This window comes from Podarcis raffonei, chromosome Z, assembly GCF_027172205.1.
Source record: "Podarcis raffonei isolate rPodRaf1 chromosome Z, rPodRaf1.pri, whole genome shotgun sequence".
Taxonomy (NCBI): Eukaryota; Metazoa; Chordata; class Lepidosauria; order Squamata; family Lacertidae; genus Podarcis; species Podarcis raffonei.
The window spans coordinates 25,877,066-25,900,895 of record NC_070621.1 but is presented as its reverse complement, the minus strand read 5'-3'; the positions used below and the strand labels follow the sequence as shown (position 1 = coordinate 25,900,895).

Genomic DNA, 23,830 nt, shown 5'->3' with positions numbered 1-23,830 from the left:
AGTGGCTGTTACTGATTGAATAATGCTATTTTAATAGCTTTTTATCTGATGATTTGTACATTGTATTGGAGTATTTGAGTTCTGATTTGTTTTTGACTCTTAGATTCTTTTGACTATAATGCATCTGACTATAATGCAGTTAAGACATTTTCTAAATAAGATAAATAATTTTTGACATAAGCGAGTTCTCACTCAGTTATAATGCAAACTGCCATATCACGGCCTTCGATATTTGGAGAAAGCTGGAAATGGATTATTGATTGTCTTCTGTATCTATGTGAAAATACAGCTTTAAGCACAGAGTAAGGGACCAAAATAAAAAATGAGTTCACCAAATAGGTTACACAGGATATAGCAAGGCTGGTGTCATTAGCAGTGCACATGTGTTAAGGTGACAGTAATTACTATGGAATTACGTGAGTTCCTGCTGTTGAAATAGCACTGATGTTAATTAAGCAGATCCGATGTGGCTTGGATAATGTTTACAGCCCTGACAGATAGGGCTTCTGGCATATGACGGCTGTTAAAACAAGCGTCACTAGTGATTTATGAGTCTGAACACTGAAGTGGCAAATGTATTTTGTTTCATACATGAAGCAGGGATTGGCCTTTCCAATTTCCATGCTTGTTGATGTCTTGTTACAAATTAGGTGTCATTAGAGACATTAAGACCCAGGGAAAATTGGTCGATGTATCGATTCCTTGCACTCCTAAAGCCTGATAAACTGCTGGGCTCCCATGGTGACTGTGGGGTCCTTGGTGCCAACCAAAGCCTTCCGGGAATCCTAATTTTGGGGGAGAGGGGTGCCTAAGTGCCAGATGTTTTATGAAATTATATTTTGTGCTGTCCACAACAGTTTGTTAGATTTCACATTGGGTCCAAAACGGTTGGGAACCTTTGAAAGCAGAGAGGGGTTTTGTGTGGAACAACTAAAACAACGGCCCACATATATTTACATTTTTTTAAAAAAGAAAACTTTTTTCAAAGCATTTTCTTGAATTATGTATAAAAAAGAATATAAACACAATTGGGATATACACCAAAGATAAATTGTTTGCCTGTCACATTACAGAACCACTCATCACTTGATGTTTAACAGCTGTGCGAGAGGACAACATTTTTTAAAAAATAAATCACAGTTATGCAGTCCAAATTTCATGAATTGCTGCTGGCAAAGATCCTGATATATCTACCTTTTCACTGGCATTGCTCTAGATAAATTTATGGGGATGGTGTTTCACCTCCCCTTTCCCCCCATCTAGAAATGTGAGTTTCTGAATGATGATGTTGCTGTCTGCTTACTGAGCTCCAACCATGTGTACCCATCTTTGTCCACTGTCATGTTGACAGGGCCGGCCCACCCATGAGGCAAGGTGAGGTGACTGCCTTGGTCTGCAGGATCCACAGGGGTAGCAGATTTGGCCTCCAAGAAATACGTAGCCCAGTGCTGCAGTTGCTGCCGTAGTGGCAATAACAGCTGGGGTGCAGTTCTTGGAGGACAGATCTTGCTGTCACCTCAGCAGCTCCTTCCAGTTCTGCCACCTACAGAGGTGATGCTACTGGTCTCCTCTGACCCTTGGCCCCAATGTAGATCTTCATTCCACCCTTGTTCTTCATGCAGATCTTCACTTACCTCTTCTTCCCTGGCTGGGGGGTGTCGTGCCATTTTGTGGTTTTCTTCAGGTGCCAAAATGTCTTGGGCCAGCCCTGCACATTGCTATTTCACCCCCCTCCAACTTTTCCTTTGTTGTTTGCCCAATAAGGCATAGTTGTGTAGACCCTATAGCAGCGAGATGAGCGCCGCAACCCCAGAGTCGGTCATGACTGGACCTAATGGTCAGGGGTCCGCTTTACCTTTACTAAGGACTCATAAATTTGAAGTGTGCAAAAGAACATAGAGAACTGCCATCCATGGTACCAACCTTTCCATATTGCTGCCACCGCCACTGTGCTTATAAGCTCCCAAACTAGTGGGGAAGCAAGGACCCCCATAAGTCCTCGGGCTGTTATCCTAGAATTTGGGGGAGCTGCCAGCCAACTCCCTTCAGCTTCTACTGGGTGCAAGAGTTGATCCATATCTTTAATATTCCCTAAAGTTTAAAGCAGTCTGGCTTGTGGGAGATGAACCATAGTGTTCTATAACAACCAGCCTACCTACTGTATTCAAAAAGGTTAAGAGAGTTTATTTTAGAAAAGCAATGAGTAAGGACATGGGGGAGAGTGCAATATGTAATAAAACATAAACTCAGCATCTAACTAACACTTGATCAATGCTTGCAGGCAGGGAGGGCTGCATCATTCTTCCAGATGTTCCAGTGAACACAAATAAGACTTTGGTATAATACTGCTTTAAATATATGGTATTAATGTGGTCTAACTCTTTACCCTCCTGTGTGGGGTCAGCCCTTCAGTGATCTGGTTACCAGTGATCTTCAGTATCTTCAGTAGAGGTTCCTGGGAATGCTTGTGGATGAGCTCTGCAACCTCATGGGATCTCAGGGTTGTATCCAATGTTAGCCATATGCCACTGAAATTAATGCCCACCTCCCATTCCCCTTACAGAGCTACAAGCCCCAGAGTGGTTTAACAATCCTTCCTTCTTCACAGAGAACTCGTGAGAGTTCTACAGTAACTAGGTGTTTCCTACCAACTCTTAGTGCCCTTAGCAAGCTATGGCTTCCATTATTATTATTATTATTATTATTATTATTATTATTATTATTAGGGAGCCATTGCTGTTTAACATGGTATCACAATGTTTTATGGTGTGAATGTAGCTTGGTTCTCTGCTGGCTCAGAGGCAGGACTGGTTCTAATGGGCTTATGTTACAGCAGGGTTCATTTTGGTTGAACATCAGAAATTTACTGATGGCAGAACAAGTGGACAATGGAACCAGTAACCTAAGGGGCTTGGGGTGGGTTCGAGCAGAGGCTGGAGATGCTTTGGCTCTGGATTACCTGCACTGAGCAGAGGGATGGACAAGATGTCCAGTGATATTAATGTACTTCATGTTACTTGACTGTTGTCAAACGTTTTGGATGAGCAAGCCCCACAAGTGTCACAGAACACTTGGATACCAAGTGTACTCTTGAATTTGCTACTCTTCTGCTCCCCCCTGAAAGTTAACAGGCCACATGAACTTATTTGGTCATTGTTGTGCTTTATGTGTAGGGATGACATATGTCTAGAGTTTCTCGAACATAGCCAGGATTAATCCATCAAAAATGGCGTCTGGGCGGAATTTTTGAAAGCTGGTTAAAATGTCCAGGAAAACCTGGGCGTATGGCAGCCCAAACTGAAAAAGTGTTGAATTGTTTTCACTTCTTGAAATATGGCAACCCTATTTATGTGCCCACACCCAAATTCTGATTGATAAGCTCACACAGTTGCTATATGAATAGCAGGGATAAGATGTTTGCTTTTACCAGTTGCTGGAAGCTGCAGAAGGGGAAATGATCATGATCAAGTCCTGCTTAAGGGGTTCCTACAGGCATCTGGTTAGCCACTGTGAGAACAAGATGCCCGGACTAGGTGGGCTATTGGTCTGACCCAGCAGGCTATTCTTATGTTCTTAGAAACTGTAGCTCTTGGTAGGGTATTGTAATCAGTGCTTCCACTTGAGCAATAAGTTAAGGCTCTGCTGATGGAACTAACGTGAACTGGCAGTGAACTTTGATATCAGGTGAGTCATAGTAGTCACTGTTGAAATAAGGAGAAATATCCCGAGAGAAGTTGAAACTGAATATTTGCACTCTTGATGGAATGTCTGATAAGTGGAAACATCTGGCGAAAGCTGTTAGAGCAGTTTAAAACAGCGAAGCAAACTATTTGTATCATGCTCTGCATAAAAAACATAATTGTGATTTGTTTGTTTGTTAATATTTCAGATTTTTCTGCTTGCCTGCCCACCCTGTCATCTTGCAATGGTTGTCTTCAGGTAACACTTTTATCAACTTTCATATGTCATTTAATTTTGTGTGAAATATTTTAGGTCACATGTCAGAGGGAAAAAAACTTACCGTGATTACTAGTCACTTCATTAAAAAGGTGACTTGACAAGATAAAATACAAACAGATAAAATCAATTTAAAATCAGAAAATTTAAAACAATGTATATTACATGATTCCTAAAACGCTCACCGAGCAATGCAATAATGACCCTAGAGCAGCATGTAATAGTTACATAACAAATATATGAAAATAACAAATATCAGAAAATAAAAAGCATTAGATCAGGAAAACATTAAATAATTTAAAACTTACATCAGTAGGTATGGGCCTGATAAGTTCAGTTATTTCTGAATGCTTGCACACACAAAAATGCATCTTTTGGCTGTGTCACTAACTGGAAACTGTCACTAACTGGAAAAATGTGCGTCATTATATACCAATTACATAAGCATTGAAATTTAAACATCTACCTATCATTTATCTATCTATCTATCTATCTATCTATCTATATCTATCTATATCTATCTCTCATCTGTCTAACATCTATAATTAAAATATGCAATAAAACAAACACAGTAATTAAAACAGGAGGCTTGGATTGAGAGATGAAGAGAATGCTTGTATATAGGTGCATCATCTGAAGCCAGCAGAATGCCAATATGGATAGGCATGGCTAATGCAATTTTCTTGCATTTTTAAAAAAAATCTTCTTACATTTTATGCAGTCATATGGAATATCTGTTAAAAAATGTATGTTCTTACATTGTAAAGGTGACCCTGTACTTTCCCTTTTTTAGGTTGCAGATGCATATGCTTAATGGGGCGCTCTTGGCGTTGCTGTTTCCTGTGGTTAACACTCGATTGGTGAGTAAGCAAAACCTGCCTCTCTCCTTACTTGACTCTGTGTTCTCTCCTAGAGATTACTCTTACATTCCATAACAACACTCTTTCCCTGGAAAGACACTTGACCTTTACAGTGGATTCCAGGCAGGGCCAACGTGGAAGTCAGCACACAGTACCACTTAGGCAATGCTCTCATTTTTAACAGCGTACAGTGATCTTCGACCACACACATTTGTAATAATGGAAGTACGGGTTATGCTAATGTCTCCTTTTCAGGTAAGAATGTCTATCATGCAGCAATTAAACCCAAATAATTAAACAATCATTATACATAGCTATATAAATACGTGGGTCACTTAAAGCAAGAGAACCCCACACTATTTGACTAGAATCTGAATGCGCAGAGTGCAATTTTGTGTATTGTTGTTTGTTTGTACCGATCTGTCTTGCCTTCACCCCCACTGCGCCTCTGGGTGTGAAGTCAAACCACTGAAGAACCACAGCACCTGTTGTGACTGCAGAGATTGATAACTCATAACTGCTGCCTCCCTTCACCTTTTCCAAAAATAAAATAACCAGGTATTCATATTTTGGAATGAGCTATGGAGCTGTGCATATTTTTATTTATCCAAATTTTGTTCTCCAGCCTTGATGACAGTGACTGAAAAGAATTGGGTTAGCAAACTCAAATCTTGTTTCGATACTTTAGCAGTTCTTCCCAATCTACAGAGAATCTTAATGAGATGTCTTATGAATCAACAGCTGGTTAGATTAAAAGGTAAATGGACCCCTGACCATTAGGTCTAGTAGTGGCTGACTCTGGGGTTGCGGCGCTCATCTTGCTTTATTGGCCGAGGGAGCCGGCGTACAGGTCATGTGGCCAGCACGACTAAGCCTCTTCTGGCGAACCAGAGCAGCGCACGGAAATGCCGTTTACCTTCCCGCCGGAGCAGTACCTATTTATCTACTTGCACTTTGACGTGCTTTCGAACTGCTAGGTTGGCAGGAGTAGGGACTGAGCCACGGGAGCTCACCCCGTCGTGGGGATTCGAACTGCCGACCTTCTGATCAGCAAGTCCTAGGCTCTGTGATTTAACCCACAGCGCCACCCGCGTCCCTATTTAAAATTAAGACCAGATTAATGGTTACCTTCATTATCAAGATTATCATGGCTTTAGTTGGGAGGAGCAGAAGTGAACTTGTTGGCAAACCAGAATGCAACTTTCAGACAGATTTCATTCTCCAGATTTTGCACTGCCATTTCCATTTCCCCAAATGTGCACAAAATAAAAATTTCACTTTAAAAATGTATTTTAAAACTGTGCATTCTGGGGCTAATGTACGGAAAAGCATACAAAACACATATTTTTGGAGGAAGAATCTATACAACCTGGTCAAAACATGTACAAATTAAATGCAGATTCCTCTTCCCTAATCATTCTTAAAAACAGAATGATTGAATGCCAGTGAAACTGACATGGTTAATCTATCCATTCTTGCTCATGTCAGAAAAACTGTTGATTCTTTCCCCCTTAGTGCCCAACTTGAGTGTGCAGAGAAAGGGATGCCTCTGGTAGATGGCATCTGTCTTGTTGGTAAGAACTAGGCAGGCAGCATAACAACATCCTGTGTTTGGACAAGCCAATTCAAGACTTGCTTGCCTCTCATAAGTGGGTGTTCCTAGAGGGAGGCTGTTTCAGACTGTTCCATTTGTATAGGATGTCACTGGGTGCGGTGATGGTGGTAGCGCACACTAGTCCTCTGAAATATTTGTTCACCTGCCTCTACTAACTTTTGCCTGCAAAATGCTAAATTCAGATATAATGACTTTTGCTTGCTGTAGGCCTTTGGCATGGTGAGTCACAAATAAGTATCTGCTCTGAATTAATGCAGAGGAATTAAGACAAGCCACTTCTATATCAGACACAGATACGAGGGCCAGTGAACTCACAAAGTGCCAGTGAAGTTAACTCTTTATTCAAAGAAACAAAACAGCTCAGGCCTAATGAGCCCAGTAACTCTCCACAGTAGATCTTGCCCCAAGTAGGCAGTTATGAGGACTGAAAGTCCCTGCCTTCCCACAGCACCCTAAGATGACTCCTTGCCCTGGTCCTTCCCAAGCAATCTGAGACTTCATTGCCTTGTCTCCCTTTGCTCTGCCCTCTGCTGTGTCCAGAAGGGCAGCAGAGCTGATTGCAGCAGGATGGGGAGACTCCCTGGCTTCTTCAGCACCCTGCTTGATCTCTGCTTCGTGGCCCCTTCTCCTCTCCAGCCTCCTCTTTTGCCTGGACTGCTCTCTACCCCAGACTCTTCCTGCTTACCAAACCCTGTTGCCTCTTCAGCTTCTGACACCCCCTCCTCCCAGCCTGCTCCCTCTTCTCCCTCTGACCATTCATTGTCGTCCCATCACCCAATCCCCTGGCTCTGAGCCTTCTTCCCTTGTGGGTTACCCAGCTGGTGCCCCCCCTCCTCTGCAGCCAGCCAGTCCATGACTTTCTATAATATAGGAACTTTCCTGAAACACACACACACAAAAAAACAAAAACAGGGAAGTTAAACACAATTTTTTTTAAAAAAATGCAAAAGATATACAGTTTCCTTCTTGAAAAGATTTTTTTTTAACCAAGTCATTTAAATGCTTTAATTTTCAGAAAGCTAATGAAATAAAGCACAACTTTTATCTGTTACAGGCCTACTTACTAGTCCCCCCTTTCCTGTTGGACCATTTTAATTAGGGCTGAGAGGAAATTGTCACATATCATGAAAGCGAGTGTATAAGAAGCCAGCTGTCATAATTACAAAAGTCAGTTCGGTAATTTCTAATATGCACAGCACCAAACCTTTCTTTATAACCAGCAGGAGTAGTTTTCCCGGCTTTTGTTGGAAAGCTTAGAACCCGCTGAACAGATTGACGCAAACAAGGTGTCATTGAAACCCCTATGATGTACAAACAAAGTACTTCCAGTGCTCAGTTTCACAATCTGCTCACTGACATTTATAATTCAAAGATCTGCCAAGCCTCCACTTTAGCACTTGGGTGTTTGTTCCTGCTGCCTGACCGTGTTAGCCACATAGTGAACAGCAGCAATTTAGGCCCAGGGTTCTCTGCCTGAGCAGGTTTTGGTGAGCCAAATGTAGAAATAATAAAGGCCTGGTTCGCAGGAAACTATGGTGTACTGAGACCGTGTGAATGCACTGCCTCCTAGGGAGAAAATCACAGCCAGTTTGTTTCTCTCCAGTCCTTTTTATCCTAGTGTGTGGTACAGCAGCTCAGACAACCAGTGCTGGCCCACCAATGAGGCAAGGTGAGGCAACTGCCTCGGGTGGCAGGATCCCCAGGGGCAGCAAATCCTGATGTAGGTCTTTATTTCCCCCCTTGTTCCTGATGTAGCTCTTCTCTAACCTTTTCTTTCCTGGCAGGGAGGGAGACGCCATTTTGTTGTTCGCCTCAGGTGCCAAAATGCATTAGGCCAGCCTTGAAGAGACAGGGTTGTATCATTCAAACTCAGGGTCATGGGTAATAGTTCTCTGCTAACCATGAGCCCAGGTTTCTTCCTGGCTGCAGATCAAGGTTTTTTATTTAATAATAATATCCTGCCTTTTTCTCAGACCAGGATTCAAGGCAGCTTACACAAATTAAAGCAGCACTGATAAAATACAAAACGCTAAAAACATATTAAAAATAATAGTTGAAAAGTAATTAAACTCTAATAGAATTAAAACAACATAAAAACAAATATTTTAAGATGCAGATCATGAAAAGAGCACAGCACTATTTAAAAGCCCTTTCCTTAAAAACAAAAAAACCCCACCAGTCTCCCAAATCCTGTCAGAATAAAACAGTTTTCACCTGCTGGCGGAAGGACAACAAGGAGGGAGGTAATCTAGCTTCTCTAGGGAGAGAGTTCCAAAGGACCTGGATGACATTCTGATCAGAGTTCTGTCTTAATTGCAATGTCGCACTGAGCTAAAATTACCTGGGAGGGGAGGAACAAAGTAGCTGCAGTTTCCTTCCTGAGAGTTTACACATACACACTAAGCCCTAGTCTGGTTTAGCATTACATGCAAATGTGGCAGTTTTCTCCTCTCAACTTCTCAAACATGGTTAAGTGTTTGGATCCGCCGCCCCACACTCAATGAAAAGAGAGCCTGGAGTCCCCTATGGGGCTATGGGCTAATTTCTCTTTTCCCACATACATTTCCCTCCCAGGCTTTTTCACTATTAACTGTAGCAGCGGTTCCCAACCCCGCAAGCCACCTGCTTGTGGACCACTTAATGTTTTTTCTACCTGTTGAAGCAATTGCAATGCACTGTGCTAGATACTGTGCGGGTTTTAACTGCATTTTTTAAAAAATCGCTTCTTTCATTTTCTATTGCAGTTTTCCATTTTTAAACTTTTATTTATTTCATTTACATCCTGCTTTTCTTCCCAAGGAGCTCAAGGTGACATATGTGGTTCAATTCCTCCCTATTTTATCCTCACAATAACCCTGTGAGGTAAATTAGGCCCGAGACTGTGACTGGGCAAAGGTTTTCCAGTGAGTCCCATGGCTGAGCATGGATTTGAACCTGAGACTCCCAATTCCTAGTCCAATACCACACATGAATTGATATTGCAATACAATATAAGAAATAAACAGCAACGTCATTAAAAAATAGTAGATATAATATAATGCAATGCATATGGTGCCTCCCATCTTTAACCAAAAATCCACATACATGTCACAGACCACTTGAATGAAGCTCAAAAGCCACCTGTAATCTGTGGGCTACAGTCTGGAAATCCCTGTCTGTCTGGTAAAGGTAAAGGGACCCCTTACCATTAGGTCCAGTCGCGGACAAATCTGGAGTTGCATGCTCATCTTGCTCTATAGGCCGAGGAAACCGGTGTTTGTCCGTAGACAGCTTCCAAGTCATGTGGCCAGCATGACTAAGCCGCTTCTGGCGAACCAGAGCAGCACACGGAAACGCCGTTTACCTTCCCGCCAGAGCAGTACCTATTTATCTACATGTGCTTTCGAACTGCTAGGTTGGCAGGAGCAGGGACCGAGCAATGGGAGCTCACCCCGTCGTGGGGATTCGACCCACCAACCTGCTGATTGGCAAGCCCTAGGCTCTGTGGTTTAACCCACAGCGCCACCCACGTCCCTGTCTGCCTGGTAGGAAGGTGCAAATAATATATATTTTAAAACCAGACTATGTAAGGACAAAAGTTGATGCAAAAATTTCCTGCTAGGTCTATCATATAGTAGGCCTTGCAATACATTTTGCCTAATGTATTTTCCATGGAGGCGCAGGTTACAGCAACAGCCAAGGCGACATTTTTCCACCTTCGCTGCACCAAGCGGTTGGTCCCTTAGCTTTCCCGCCCTGACCTGGCCACAGTGATCCATGCGACGGTCACCTCGTGGCTTGACTACTGTAATTCGCTCTACACGGTGCTGCCCTTGAAGCTGTTCCAGAAACTCCAGCGAGTGCAGAATGCTGCAGCGAGGCTCCTCACGGGGTCTCTACCATGGGAGCATATTCACCTAGTGCTTTTCCAGCTGCACTGGCTCCCGGGTCAGATTTAAGGTGCTGGTTTTGACCTTTAAAGCCCTTCACGGCCTAGGACCCTCGTACCTACGGGATCGCCTCTCCCGGTATGCCCCACAGAGGACCTTAAGGTCCATAAATAGCAACACCCTAGTGGTCCCAGCCCTAAGGAAATTAGATTGGCTTCAGCCAGAGCCAGGGCCTTTTCAACACTGGCTCCGGCCTGGTGGAACGCTCTGTCTCATGAGACCAGGGCCCTGCAGGATCTGATTTCTTTCTGCAGGGCCTGTAAGACAGAGTTGTTCCGCCTGGCCTTTAGCTTGGAGCTAATTTGATTCCCTCCCCCTCTTTCTTTTTTCTTTTCCCTTCTCCTGCTGCGATGAGGCTACATTTTAATATTTTAATGTTTCAATATTTTAATGTATTTTAATTTTGTTTTTAAGTTGTATTCATTCAACTTGTTTTTATTATTGCTTGTTAGCTGCCCTGAGCCTGGCCTTGGCTGGGAGGGCGGGGTATAAATAAAAATTATTATTATTATTATTATTAATGTCTTTAATGTGGTCAGTGCCCTCCAGGTATATGCAGACCTGTTTATTTTAAATTTCATTTGTATCCCACCTTTTCTCCAGGGAAGTACTTGGAGTATACTTCCTCTCCCCCTTGCAATAACTCTGTGAGGTAGGCTAGGCTGAGAGGCAGTGACTAGCCCAAGCTTGCCCTTTGAGCTCCTTGGCTGAGTGAGAATTAGACTAGCATTGAATCAAATCTAAACTTCATAAAAGACCACATGAGAAAAACATTAAGTTGTTTGGGTTCCAGACAACAAACCTAGTAAAATAAACTGTGTAATCTGGAAACATTTGCAGCTTTCGTAAATTTCTTAACTGCATTTGCACCCTGCCTGTGTAACTGGATGACGAATGCTAAACTTAGACCACTGAAGAACTAGCTCCTCTTGGGACTGGGATTATGGCAACATCAAGCTTCGACGTTGCTTTGCTCAGCTGCCTTTTCCAAGGCAAACCTCCAAATGGTGTTCTGCTACCTCATAAGGCCTGTTTGAAACTAGAAACATAGACCTATGAATTCTGGAAGCAAGAAGAGGCAGAGCGGAAGTTGGACTTCCAAGAAGCACAGCTTGAATCCTAGGTAGCAGGGGCAATGTACTTTTTAAAAAATCAAAAACAAGCTCTGCATCGTCGATTCAGTTTGTCAGATAAAAGTACAGTGGTACCTCAGTCTATGAACAGTCCTGTTAACGAACTATTCGGGATACGAACTCTGCAAAACCGGAAGTAGGTGTTCCAGTTAGTGAACTTTGCCTCGGAAGCTGAACTGAAGCTGAATGGCGGAAGGGCACCAGCAGCGGGAGGCCTCAATAGGGAAAGTGTGTCTCGGTTTAAGAACGCTTTGGTTTAAGAACGGACTTCCGGAACGGATTGAGTTCGTAAACCAAGGTACCACTGTAGTGTCCCAAAGCCTGTGGGGATTGAATCGGGTTCCACCTTGGCTCTGACTTCTTTATATGGCTTCAGGCAAAGTGCTAGAATTCATCAGCATCAGTTTTCCATTTGTAAACTGAGGAAAATTTCTCTGTATATTCATAGAGTTCATAGACCACCCTGTAGCTGTTTCCTGGGGAGCTCACAAAAAATATCTCCCAGACTAGGGTTATTCTAAGAAGTAATTTAGATTTAGGGGCTTGTCGCGGAAGTAACTAACTCAAGTTGAAGTCTAGGAAGAAAACTTGGTAACTCTGAAGAGCTTTGCATGTGGTCTTTTAGTATTTATTTATTTATTTAGTTAGTTAGTTATTTGGATCTCCGTTAATTGTCACATTAATTTGTGTGTCACATGTGATTTAAAGAGGCATTTACTTTAGAAATCAAAAGATAAAGTAGAACCTAAGCATTGGTTTCTAATTTACTTTCAAAGGGATTTGGTGTAGAGAACGATGGTGAAACTGGCACAGAGCAGAGGTGGGGAACCTCCTGCCAGGGGCCAAATGCACCCTCCACAGTCCTCTCTCTTTGAGCCTCAGGACTCTCCTCGTACTAGGCTTCCTACTTAGCCAGAATCCCTCTTCCCAGGTCACACCTTCTCCTCAACGAATTCTCTCTCACTAGGCCAACTGTGTGCACCCTCTTTGCTGGAATATGTTAACTCAACTCTTGTTTCTCACCTAGGTGGAGAATAGAGAGGAGTGTGTGAGTTTGTGTGCTGCCTCTTCCATTGTACAGTGCTTGATTCTTATGTAAGGGAGGTAGCCTAGCAGCGGCAGCTAATGCTTCCTCCCAAACAGTAGGGCTGCTCAGAACTCTGGCTCCACCCCCAACCTCCACCTTCCATTGTATCTGCAAGTACATTTGCTGGCTGAATGGCAAAAGCACTGTGTTGGAACAACTAGGTCAGTGAAGAAGAACCTGCATCCCTCCAGGTACAGTTGCAGGAGTAGCCAACATAGTGACCTCTGGGTGTTGTTGGGGATAGTAGTCCTGCAACATCTGGAGAGCATCAGGCTCCCCATCCATCAACCGAATGGATCATTCCCAGAAAATCAGGCTAAGAGTGATGATGATAATGATATGGTGTACAGGGATTCTGGAAATAGGGGAGGTGTTACAGTGCAGGCCAAGAGGGGAGTCTTGTTGGCTAGGCAGCCCAGGACTTCCATATACACTGCCCAGGCTTGCGTCAGGGTGTGTGTGTGTGACTTTTGTGCTGCTAATACAGCAGTTTGGCTTCATCTCTGGAGTCACACACACTCCATTGTCTCTCGAGGCAGATGCATGCCACCAATAGTGCAACAGTAACGTGCTGTTCTGTGCCAAACTCATATTTGTAGATGAGTTGCCAGCATGCCAATTTTGTGTCTCAACCAAGAAACACATTTTAGAGCCTGTAGTAAAACTTAAATGGTAGTTAAACTGTGGGTGCTTCCTCTATCAAAGCATGTTTAACTTTTAAGCATCACAAGATGCTGGTAGCCCAGCTCCTCCAGGCAGCACCTGCCCCTGATCTGTGCTAGCTGGGAAGAACTGTTTAGGAATTGGTCTCTGAGTTTTGGTTTCGATTTTCTCCTTTCTTCCCTGTCCCTTTTCGTATGTGTGTTGGGATTTCATTTTGTATTTAGATTGCAAGCCTTCAGGTAGGGGCTGCCTTGCTTTGGCTGTATGTAAGGCACTCTTGGGAGCCTTTTTGGCTGAAGAGCTTATTACAAATATTCTAAATAAATAAGAGATAGATAGATAAGATGCACAGTGTGGGAGCTTCTCTCTCTCACATGTTGGCATGTATGCATTCAGTGCTTGGCTCTTACAGCACCACCCTAACCACATTTACACAGAAGTATGTCCTGTTGAATTCAGTGGGGTTTATTCACAGGTATTGAGGTTAACAGCCTTTAGGGGTAAGTCCATTGAATTAAGTGGATTTACTCCGGGTATAACAGTTGAATTATCACCCTTTCTCTCTACATGTATCCTTTAATGGCAAATGCCATGTATGTAATTGTCTGACAAAGTTGCTGGCCACGGGATCAGATTTGGCATATTTTGTGTATTTTTTGGTCATCAGTCAATGCAGCCCTTGTGTCCAGGATTTCTATGGCGTTCAAACTTCACTATGTGCAGGAAAATGTTTTGTAACAATTTACTGGTAAGAATAGTCATACTTGTGCAATAATGTGCCTGGACTAATAAACAGCAACTGTGGTTTTGACTAAGCTGCTCCTGATCTGCACATTCATGGCTTCCTCTTAGATGGCTGGCAGTGCTTCTTAGGATGATGCAATATCAACACTGGAAAATCCAGAACACCCAGGTTTCCCCCCCCCCCTACACTCGCCATTTCCTTCAATCCTTGCTACATAATGCATATAGTTAAGAGATTCTCAGGGATTGCTCTTGTCTTACCTTGTTTGCCTCTCTTGGCCGTCCTCAGGGTTGACAGGCTGCTTACAATATTGTCAAATATGGCTAAGAGTGAAGAATGGGAATGGCCCCAGTTGAAATCTTGCTTTAATCTTGTCATAAACTTATTAGGCAGCTTTATGCAAGCCTTTCTCTCTCTCAGCCCAAGTATCTCCCCAGCTGCATTATATGGGGCAGAAATGCTTAGCATAATAGGTTGCAAGGAGTACTATGATAATGTAGGCAAAGTGCTTTGTGCTCTCAAAACCATTAGTAGCATTAATGATAGTATGGCTCTGTAATATAATGGCTAGGTTGGCATGTAAACTCCTGTGGCCCTGAGAAGCTGATTGAAAGCATCCAAGTCTGGGTTTCAACTAACCCCCATCTGTCATTGCATCTCTCCTTGCCTCATGGGTGCACCAGCCCTGGCTGTAAGAGAAGGAACTGAGTGTATTAATTTTTGCTCTTGTGAACCCAGGTACTTGTTCTTAAACTAGGATACTGCTGCCGAATACAATTTCCTGGGATTCACAAGTGGGGAGAGTGATGTTGCACTAATCCTAGTGATTGGCTACTGTCAGAACAGAGTTCTGGAGTAGATGAGCCTTTGGCTTCCTTCATCAGGGGCCTACTCAGGCCCTTGTGCCCTGATATGTGTGCCCTTGTTTCCTGTCACACATGGTGTCATGAATACATGAAATATATGTACTACTGTTTACTCTCTATGACTGTGTTTAATTTGATAGACATGATGTTCTTCCTTATTCATCTTAGATTACAGTGGGTGTTGGCTATTCCTTGTTTTAATTATGTTGTTTAGACAGATGCTGGTGGTGTACCAGGAAACATACTTGTTTTGTTAGCCGAACTGGAGAACAAACCATTCTCATTCTATGAAAGATTGTTTTTGTTCTGCATGTTGTTGCAGCAGAATCATTTTTCAGAAGTGTTCCCTTTGTGGTGATTATGTAAAACAGTAGAGGAACCCTGTCAGAAATGAATACTTTGTGTGTTTGTTTTTTATCTAAAACTGTTCAAAAAAATCACAGTTTAAAAATGTTTTTTGTGCAAGGTTTTTTCATCATTATCATTAATAAATAATAATAGGCAACAAAATACATCCAAACAGAGCATAATACCTGTCAGCTGCATATTAAGAATATCACTGGGAGATATACTTACGATATCTAAATACAGACATGTGACTAAGATAGCAATGAGGATTAAACTGGCAAATGTGGTATTAAATCTTTCCAGAAAGACACCTGGGATTCTGGTGGTATTAAATTGTCACCTTGCTTAACAACAAGTGTCATAAAAGGCCCCCTTGTTGCCATGGGGGCCTTTTATAAAACTTTTTAAAACTGTTGGCCAAAGTGTATATTTAGCAGTTTGTGAAGATTTCTTTATGTTTTTGAGAGGATTTGTTGTTTATTTAAGACCCTTTCTAAGTAGTGTAATTTAGGGGTGGGTAGACTTCAGGCTGTATGGACCTACTTTGATTTTTCTTATAGCTTTGAGAGTCACCAACCAGAGCCAGATGCAAAATGTTTGCATAGGGAGCCTCTGTATATTTAGAATGAAGGCATTATTTTTAGGACTAGAAATGATCTCACAGTCCTTTCACCTAAACCTGCTCCTGCACCAGCTAAACATTACAATATACCGATATATCACGATGTCTGAAATAAGGTCGGTTGGCTTCACGGTTTTTCCTGTGTTGTGATTTTTGCATAGCGTGCACATACGCACACATACATCATGATTTGTGATACATTGCCAGGTCAAAAATTATGAAACTGGCTTCAAACCAGTTTTTGACGATATATTGATATATCACTCAGCCGTATCAGGAGCTAAGCCATAGTTTGGCTCAAGCATTACATCTGAACCTGGGCCCATGATTTCTTTTGCTTCAAACAAACCAGGAATGGTAAGTCAAGAACAAACCTTGAAGATCCAAGAAAAAACAAGCAAAGCTTTGCAAGTAAACATCTGATGCTCTTGCAAATGTCAATTTAACCAGTCAATTCAGCATGAAATCTAAACAGCTGAACTCCTTGCAAACCAAAGTTAAGGGTAACAAAGCTTGAAAAATTGGCTCCATAATTAGTGGGAGGCTGTGATGAAGTTGTTCAGTGCACTTTCAGAAGAAGAAGAAAAGACCAAATGCATTATGGGCTATGTGCTGCAAATCAGAGGCTGTGAGTCACAATTGCTCACTTCCGAACATTTTCTAGTACCAGTGACAACCAGGAAACATTAATGATGAACCTGAAATGCACTAGGGATAGCAGTACTTTACACCACAGTAATTATATGGGTTATTATCTCACATATTACATGGCTCACACAACCTGTTAAGTGAGTGAATAAGCCCATGACCATAATTGTGTGATTTTTGCCCTAAGGCTTGACAACCAGTACCTATTAGTATCTATATCCTCAGCTGGGGATTGAAGACTCAAAAGCTTTTGCTTCTCTTGTGCCAGGATTTGAGTCCACAGTGACCCTTGAACTAGTCACCCAAGAGCAGTGGTGAAGCTTTGGAACTGGAAAGCATTTCAGATCTGTTTTCCTGTTGTGTGATTTCTTAAAACTGAAGGAGGCTGCCATGTTAATTTTTACACGCTCTACGAATGCATAGAAAGTTGAGCTGAAATCTCTCCTGAATGGCTATTCTCAGATGCAGTTCTGTAAATAAATGATGGCAGGATGCTTCTGAATACTAGCTGCTGAGAGTCACTGGTGGGAAGAGCACTGTGGCCCTTAGGTCCTTCTTGTGGGCTTCCCAAAGACATCTGGTTGGCCAATGTGAGACCAGAGTACTGGACTAGATGGGCCTTTTGCCTGATCCAGCAGGACTCCATCTATAGTCTTATGTTAATTTATGCAAAGTACTAACTGCTTTCTTTTCCTTCTTTCCCCAGCTACCTTTTGAATTGGAGGTCTATTACATTCAGCATGTCATGTTGTACATTGTTCCCATCTATCTACTGAATAAAAGAGGTATGTTGTGTGTGTGTGTGTGTGTGTAAGTGTGTAAGGCTTATTCGGAGATTTTTTTAAGGCCCCCTACTTTGCATTTAAATTGTTCACATTTTGTATACATATTTTATATGCCTTGATCCCCTAAGTTTGGACAGGTGCACAATTCAATTGGAGCACATCTATCAATCTGTATAGAAGTTGAGGCTTCCAAATGAGGACTTTCCCCACCTCCATCCCTAGATACATTTATTCCATGTTATACTTGGGAAGCAGAACATGAAATCAGTGAGGCTAAAAGCCTGCTGGAACAGAAAAAAATAATAATTTTGGGAGCCTAGGGAGTTTGTAGGAAGGGGACAAACCATATAAAGCCTCACATTTCTTCATGGTCACTCTGATTTTTTGAACAAAGATCAAAGTGTGTGACACTCCCATCTGAAGACTGCTGCCTTGCATTATAATAGAGGTACCTCTTGCTGGTTTACAGCTATTTGCTGCCCTCTAGTGCTGGCCCGAGAGAGGTTAACCAGCTTGCCTTCTAAAATCCTGGTTGCCTTGGAGATATACACAAAGTTGTAGAGGGAGGCCAACTTTGCATTACAAAAGCCCATTGAAGGATCTAGGCTGGTGAGCAGTACCTTGACAACATGAGATCCAGGAGCTGTTGCCAGCATCTGTTCCACCTACATAGGTTCTAGGAGTGTGGCGAGTGCCAGACCTTGTAGGACGGTTGCTTAGAAAGTGTGAATTCCTGATTAGCGTACTGGAAAGCAGTCAGAACTGCAAGAAAGGGAGAATATTCTCTAGTACAATTCACAGCAACTTAGTGTTTATTTTTCACCATTTCTTCTATGCACTTTCTCAACTTCGTTTATATATATTGGCTAAAAGATTCTATAACCTTCTCATCCCACCCAGCCCCACCACAACCCAGCAGATCTTTGTTCCCTAAACCTTTGAGCCACTCTGCCTAGCCCTTTGGACTCACCTGAGAAACACCTGGCTCCTGACCCTGCCTCTTACTCTCATTGACTCCTTTTGCTTGGCTGCAATATGTTCTTGGAGTTTGATAATGCCCCTTGGTTGCCTGGATTAGATAGATAGATGATAGATAGATAGATAGATAGATAGATAGATAGATAGATAATTTATTACAGTCAAAGACCAGCTCACATCGGTTGCCTGGATTAAGGAATATGTGTGTAAGATTGCCTGCTGTCCGGAGGTAAATTTTGCATCTGTAGCTTTTCTCTCTGGCCTTGGCTACCACTGCTGTGTGGCCCTTGGAATGCTGGCCTGGAGGGAATATGCATTCTCAAATGTGCTCTAGATACACTTTTGATCAGAGAAATGTTCAAAAGGTGTCATTGCTCAGTGGTGCAACCCCTGGCATCTCCTGATAGAGCTGAGAGTGTCCTCTTTCTGAAACCCTTGAGAGCCTCTTCCAGTCAGTGCAGCTGGTGCTGAGCTACATAGACGAATGGTCTGGCTTTGTATAAGGAAGCTTCCTATGGTCCTAACCATGCCAGAACATTTGGGAGGTGTAGATGCTAATGGATAACTGCATTGATATTGGTGTAATAGAATTTGCAAAGTTTAAATTCTTCAGGCATCCCAGAATCTTATGCTCTCTCACACACATATTCTCTCTCTCTCTCTCTCTCTCTCTCTCTCTCTCTCTCTCTCTCTCTCTCCCTCCCCCCCTCTCCCCCCCTCTCCCCCTCCCCTCCCTATCCTGATACCAGAATGACAATTGCTGCACATTTTGCACCCCCTTTTGACTTTAAAAGCAAGCTGCACAAGGGAGTCACGTGGTGCTGCAATTGCTTGGCTCTGTCTCTCTTAACACAAGGTGTTGCATGTGTGAATGATCCCTGGGGTTCTGTCTTGGCTTTCTTCCTGCTAGCTCTGTATACATAGGGAGGTGGTGGTTGGGGGTTTTTTGGGTGTGTGTGTGTGTGTGTGTGTGTGTGTGAGCACCAAAACATCCAATCCTTCACTAGCAGGCTGAAGTGCTACAGCCCAACAATGATTTCACCACTCATTGCTGCTGATTACATAGCTTGCTGCTCAGCCTTAGGACATTTTCACATGTGAGATTTAAATTGTGTCTTCTGATATGTGCTGGTGCAGGAAAGCAGCGGTGCAAATGAGCACTGAGGCTGTCTTACAATTGCATCACAACCTGTCTCACACAAGAGCTCCTGCATGCCTCTGGTTGCGAGCACTGAACATTTAAAGCACATCACTCCCCCCAAAGAATCCTGGGAGCAATCATTTACCCTCTGCAGGTCTGCAATTCCCAGTACCCTGGACAAACTACAGTTCCCAGGATTGTTGAAGGGAAGTCATGTGCTTTTCATGTGTAGGCTGATTGCAGTCTCTTCTAGGAAAGTTCCCTTAAAGTTCAAACATTGTGTGTGTGGCCTGCATCACCCAGCAGGAGGAGCCAGAGCTCTCTCTTCTGTCGAAGAGGATGTGGTTGCTCCTTTTGGTGCTTTTTTTCAGCATAATACCACCATTCGTTTAGAGAGTACCATTTACAGATTACTGAAGCCCATGAGTGCAAGAGTAGCAAGAGGGCTGGTGCAACCCCCCTCCCCACAGTAGCATTACACATTATGTGTATGTACAGGTAACTCACAACTTACGCATATTAATCTCGTGCACGTTCAGCTTTACGCACTTAGCAAAACAATTTTTTAAAATTAGAAAGGGGGCAGAATGCGGACAGGTGTCCGGGCGGAAAAGATACTTCGGCAATCCCACCCACCATTGCATCCAATGTGTTTTGACTAAACACAATTTTGGCTTTACACACTATCCCTGGAACATAACCTCAGTGTGAGTTGAGAGCCACGTGTATAATATTGCTATACAGTGGTACCTCGGGTTAAGAACTTAATTCATTCTGGAGGTCTGTTCCTAACCTGAAACTGTTCTTAACCTGAAGCACCACTTTAGCTAATGGGGCCTCCTACTGCTGCCGCGCCGCCGGAGCATGATTTCTGTTCTTATCCTGAAGCAAAGTTCTTAACCTGAGGTAATATTTCTGGGCAGCGGAGTCTGTAACCTGAAGCGTATGAAACCTGAAGCGTCTGTAACCCGAGGTACCACTGTAAAGGCTTGTTGTAGGTGCTAGAATTTAATTAAGGATTGAGTGTTATCAGACCCCCAAGTGTTAGAAAGTCATCAATAACAGTGTGTATTAAGATGTGTGTTAGAAGCTTTTAACCCAGGGGTCAGCAACCTTTTTCAGCCGTGGACCAGTCCACTGTCCCTTAGACCATGTGGTGGGCTGGACTATATTTTGAAAAAATATATGAACGAATTCCTATGCCCCCACAAATAACCCAGAGATGCATTTTAAATAAAAGCACACATTCTGCTCATGTAAAAACACGCTGATTCCCGGACCAACCGCGGGCTGGATTGAGAAGGCGATTGGGCTGCATCCAGCCCCTGGGCCTTAGGTTGTCTACCCCTATTTTAATCCTTTGAAAGTAGCCTGTGTGAAAAACTAAGGCAAACTGCCTGAATCGTGTATTAGACACTTCCCCCCCCCCGCTTGCTTGCTTATTTATTTATTTATTTATTTTCTAAATGCATTCTTATATTTTATACATATGTTTACGTTAGACACTTCTAACATGATTTCTAAGGAAATCAACATGTTTTAAGAGTTAATTAGGTCAAATAATTTCCCTTTGAGGTGTTAGCTTGGGGTAATGATCCATTAGCAAGCCAAAAGATAAAAGGACATACACCATTTGCAAATCAGTGGATTTTATTGGTCCCTCAACTGAGGATTTAGTTTAAAAAGACAATGCCAGTGTTTTAAGGAAAGGTTTTGTTTAGAAAGGCAGTTAGGAGTTAAGCAACAGTGTTGGGAAGTAGAGGGCTGGAGAGAGAGCAATGTTTGAAAACAATGGTTGGGGTCTGCTTAAGTCTAAAGGGCTACTGTGGCTATAGAAGAAGCTTCTTGGGGTATGTATGCTGTGGTCCTCTCCCTTGTATGCTCAGGTTCTATGTATGTGTAAATAATTCATATACCATAAAGACACCACAGTCTCCAGTGCCTCATTTTTCCAAAATGAAACACAGACCCTTGACAAGTGCCTGAAATCTTGCAGGGCTGTGGAGATTTGGGGGTGGTGTGTAGCATTATTTCTTAACCACCCTTCAGCACAGTTAGACTAAGTTGTGTTTGTTTGTGGCTATGAACTTACGGTGACTGCGTAGAGCAAGTTGATTTTTCTTTTGTCTTGTTATTCACTATTCTGTGTATAAATATGGAATTCATACTATTTTATTTCCTACTGTCTAGATAATACTTTATTTAGCTATTTCCTATGTTTTATGATGCAGAATCTCCCTTTGTATTTTTGTGACTGATTTTTATGTATAATGTTTATTCTGACACTGAGGAAGAAGCTGTATTTAGTTAATTGTGTTTTGTATAATGTGTATGGGGGAGTTGTGGGTATTTTTGGCATTCATCTTTTATTTAAGATGTGTTAACCTACCGGTACATTTTAGGACGTGCGTGGCACTGTGGTTTAAACCACTGTGCCGCTTGAACTTGCCTATCGAAAGGCCGGCGGTTCGAATCCCCGCGACAGGGTGAGCTCCTGTTATTTGGTCCCAGCTCCTGCCTACCTAGCAGTTTGAAAGTACTCAGTGAAAGCAGATAAATAGGTGCTGCTCCGGCAGGAAGGTAAACGGCGTTTCCATGTGCTGCTCTGGTTTTGCCAGAAGCGGCTTAGTCATGCTGGCCACATGACCCGGAAAAACTGTCTGCGGAAGCGCACAAATGCTGGCTCCCTTGGCTTGTAAAGCAAGATGAGCGCTGCAACCCCAGAGTCGTTTGCGACTGGACTTAACTGTCAGGGGTCCCTTTACCTTTTTAACCTACATTGTAAAATACTTACGTTTGTTTGTTTGTTTGTTTGTTTCCTTATGTGCTCTTTTACCATAAAAATCTCACAGTGGGCTGCAACAATAAAATATACAATACTAAAACAAGGAAAGTGTAAAAACAATTAAAAGCAGTTCCATAAAACAATCCAAAAAAACTTCTTAAAGAAGAAATACATGTACAAAAACAGTTAATATTTCCAGTAATTGTTGTCAGGGTGGGTTACCACAATATGACGTACAGTTAAAAACAAATAAATCATTACAGTCAAAACAGAACTCACTATTCTGCCTGTCTAGTTCTGGACACCACAATTTAAATGGGATATTGAGAAGCTGGAATGTGTGCAGATAAGAGCAGCCAAGTTGATTTGGGTTCTGGAAACCAAGGCTTATGATAGGCATAGGCAAACCTGGCCTTCCAGATGTTTTGGGACTACTACTCCCATCATCCCTAGCTTAACAGGACCAGTGATGATGGGAATTGTAGTCCCAAAACATCCAGAGGGCCGAGTTTGCCTATGCCTGGCTTATGAGGAATGGTTGAAGGAGCTGGGTATGTTTAGCATGGATAAGAGGAGACTGAGAGGAGATATGATAGCCATCTTCAAATATCTGAAGGGCTGCCACATGGAAGATGGAGCAAACTTGTTTTCGCCTGCTCCGGAAGGTAGGACTTGAAACAATGGATTCAGATTACAGGAAAGAAGATTCTGACTAAACCTCAGGAATACCTTTCAGATTAGAAAATCTATTCGACTGTTAAATGGACAGCTTCAGAAGGTGGTGGACTCTCCTTCATAGGACGTTTTTAAACAGAAGATGGATGGCCTTTTGTCTTAGGCGCTTTAGTTGAGATACCTGCACTGCAGGGGGTGGGACTCAGTGACCATTGAGGCCCCTTTTTACACTACAGTTGTGTGATTCTTGATTCAGCAAAAGAGGTGTGCAGGGAGACCTCTCAACTGCAGCTTCTTAGTAATGATAAGGTGTGTGCTGTATTCTTGGACAAAACTGTTTACTAAGCTGGTGTGGCAGGACATGGGTGGCGCTGTGGGTCAGAGCCTAGGACTTGCCGATCCAAAGGTCGGTGATTTGAATCCCCGCAATGGGGTGAGCTCCCGTTGCTCGGTCCCTGCTCCTGCCAACCTAGCAGTTCGAAAGCACGTCAAAGTGCAAGTAGATAAATAGGGACCGCTCCGGCAGGAAGGTAAACGGCTTTTCCGTGTGCTGCTCTGGTTCGCCAGAAGCGGCTTAGTCATGCTGGCCACATGACCTGGAAGCTGTACGCTGGCTCCCTCGGCCAATAAAGCGAGATAAGCGCCACAACCCCAGAGTCATCCGCGACTGGACCTAATGGTCAGGGGGTACCTTTACCTTTACCTGTTGGCCTGGGTTGGGTCATCTCATGTTATCTCTTTTCTGATGCAAGTGACATTTTAAAAAGTCAGTCTGGGATGAAGCTTCCAATGTTGTATGTTGTTTTTGCTCACACCTAGAAATGTGAAGGAATAAACTGGCTTCCTAATGGTCTCCTAATCTCTGGAAGCAGCTGAACAGTGTTGAGGCATCCGTGTTGGGAGAAATATACAGGGAATTCATGGCAGTGATATGCTTTATTTATTTAGCACTAAACTTGAAATAAATTTGGATTTTGCCCCTTAGAAGATTCC

The 23,830-nt window shown here is 42.8% G+C and overlaps 1 protein-coding gene across 7 annotated transcripts in view; it reads left to right on the top strand.

The window, feature by feature from the left end:
- TMEM164 (transmembrane protein 164) overlaps positions 1 to 23,830 on the top strand; it is a 48,697-nt gene that overhangs the window by 18,883 nt on the left and 5,984 nt on the right. For all 7 annotated transcript variants that reach the window (XM_053373354.1, XM_053373357.1, XM_053373352.1 and 4 more), the window contains exons 3-5: positions 3,890 to 3,939; positions 4,751 to 4,817; positions 17,180 to 17,258. In XM_053373354.1, the coding sequence (XP_053229329.1) occupies positions 3,890 to 3,939; positions 4,751 to 4,817; positions 17,180 to 17,258 (196 nt within the window). The remainder of the gene's footprint in view (positions 1 to 3,889; positions 3,940 to 4,750; positions 4,818 to 17,179; positions 17,259 to 23,830) is intronic.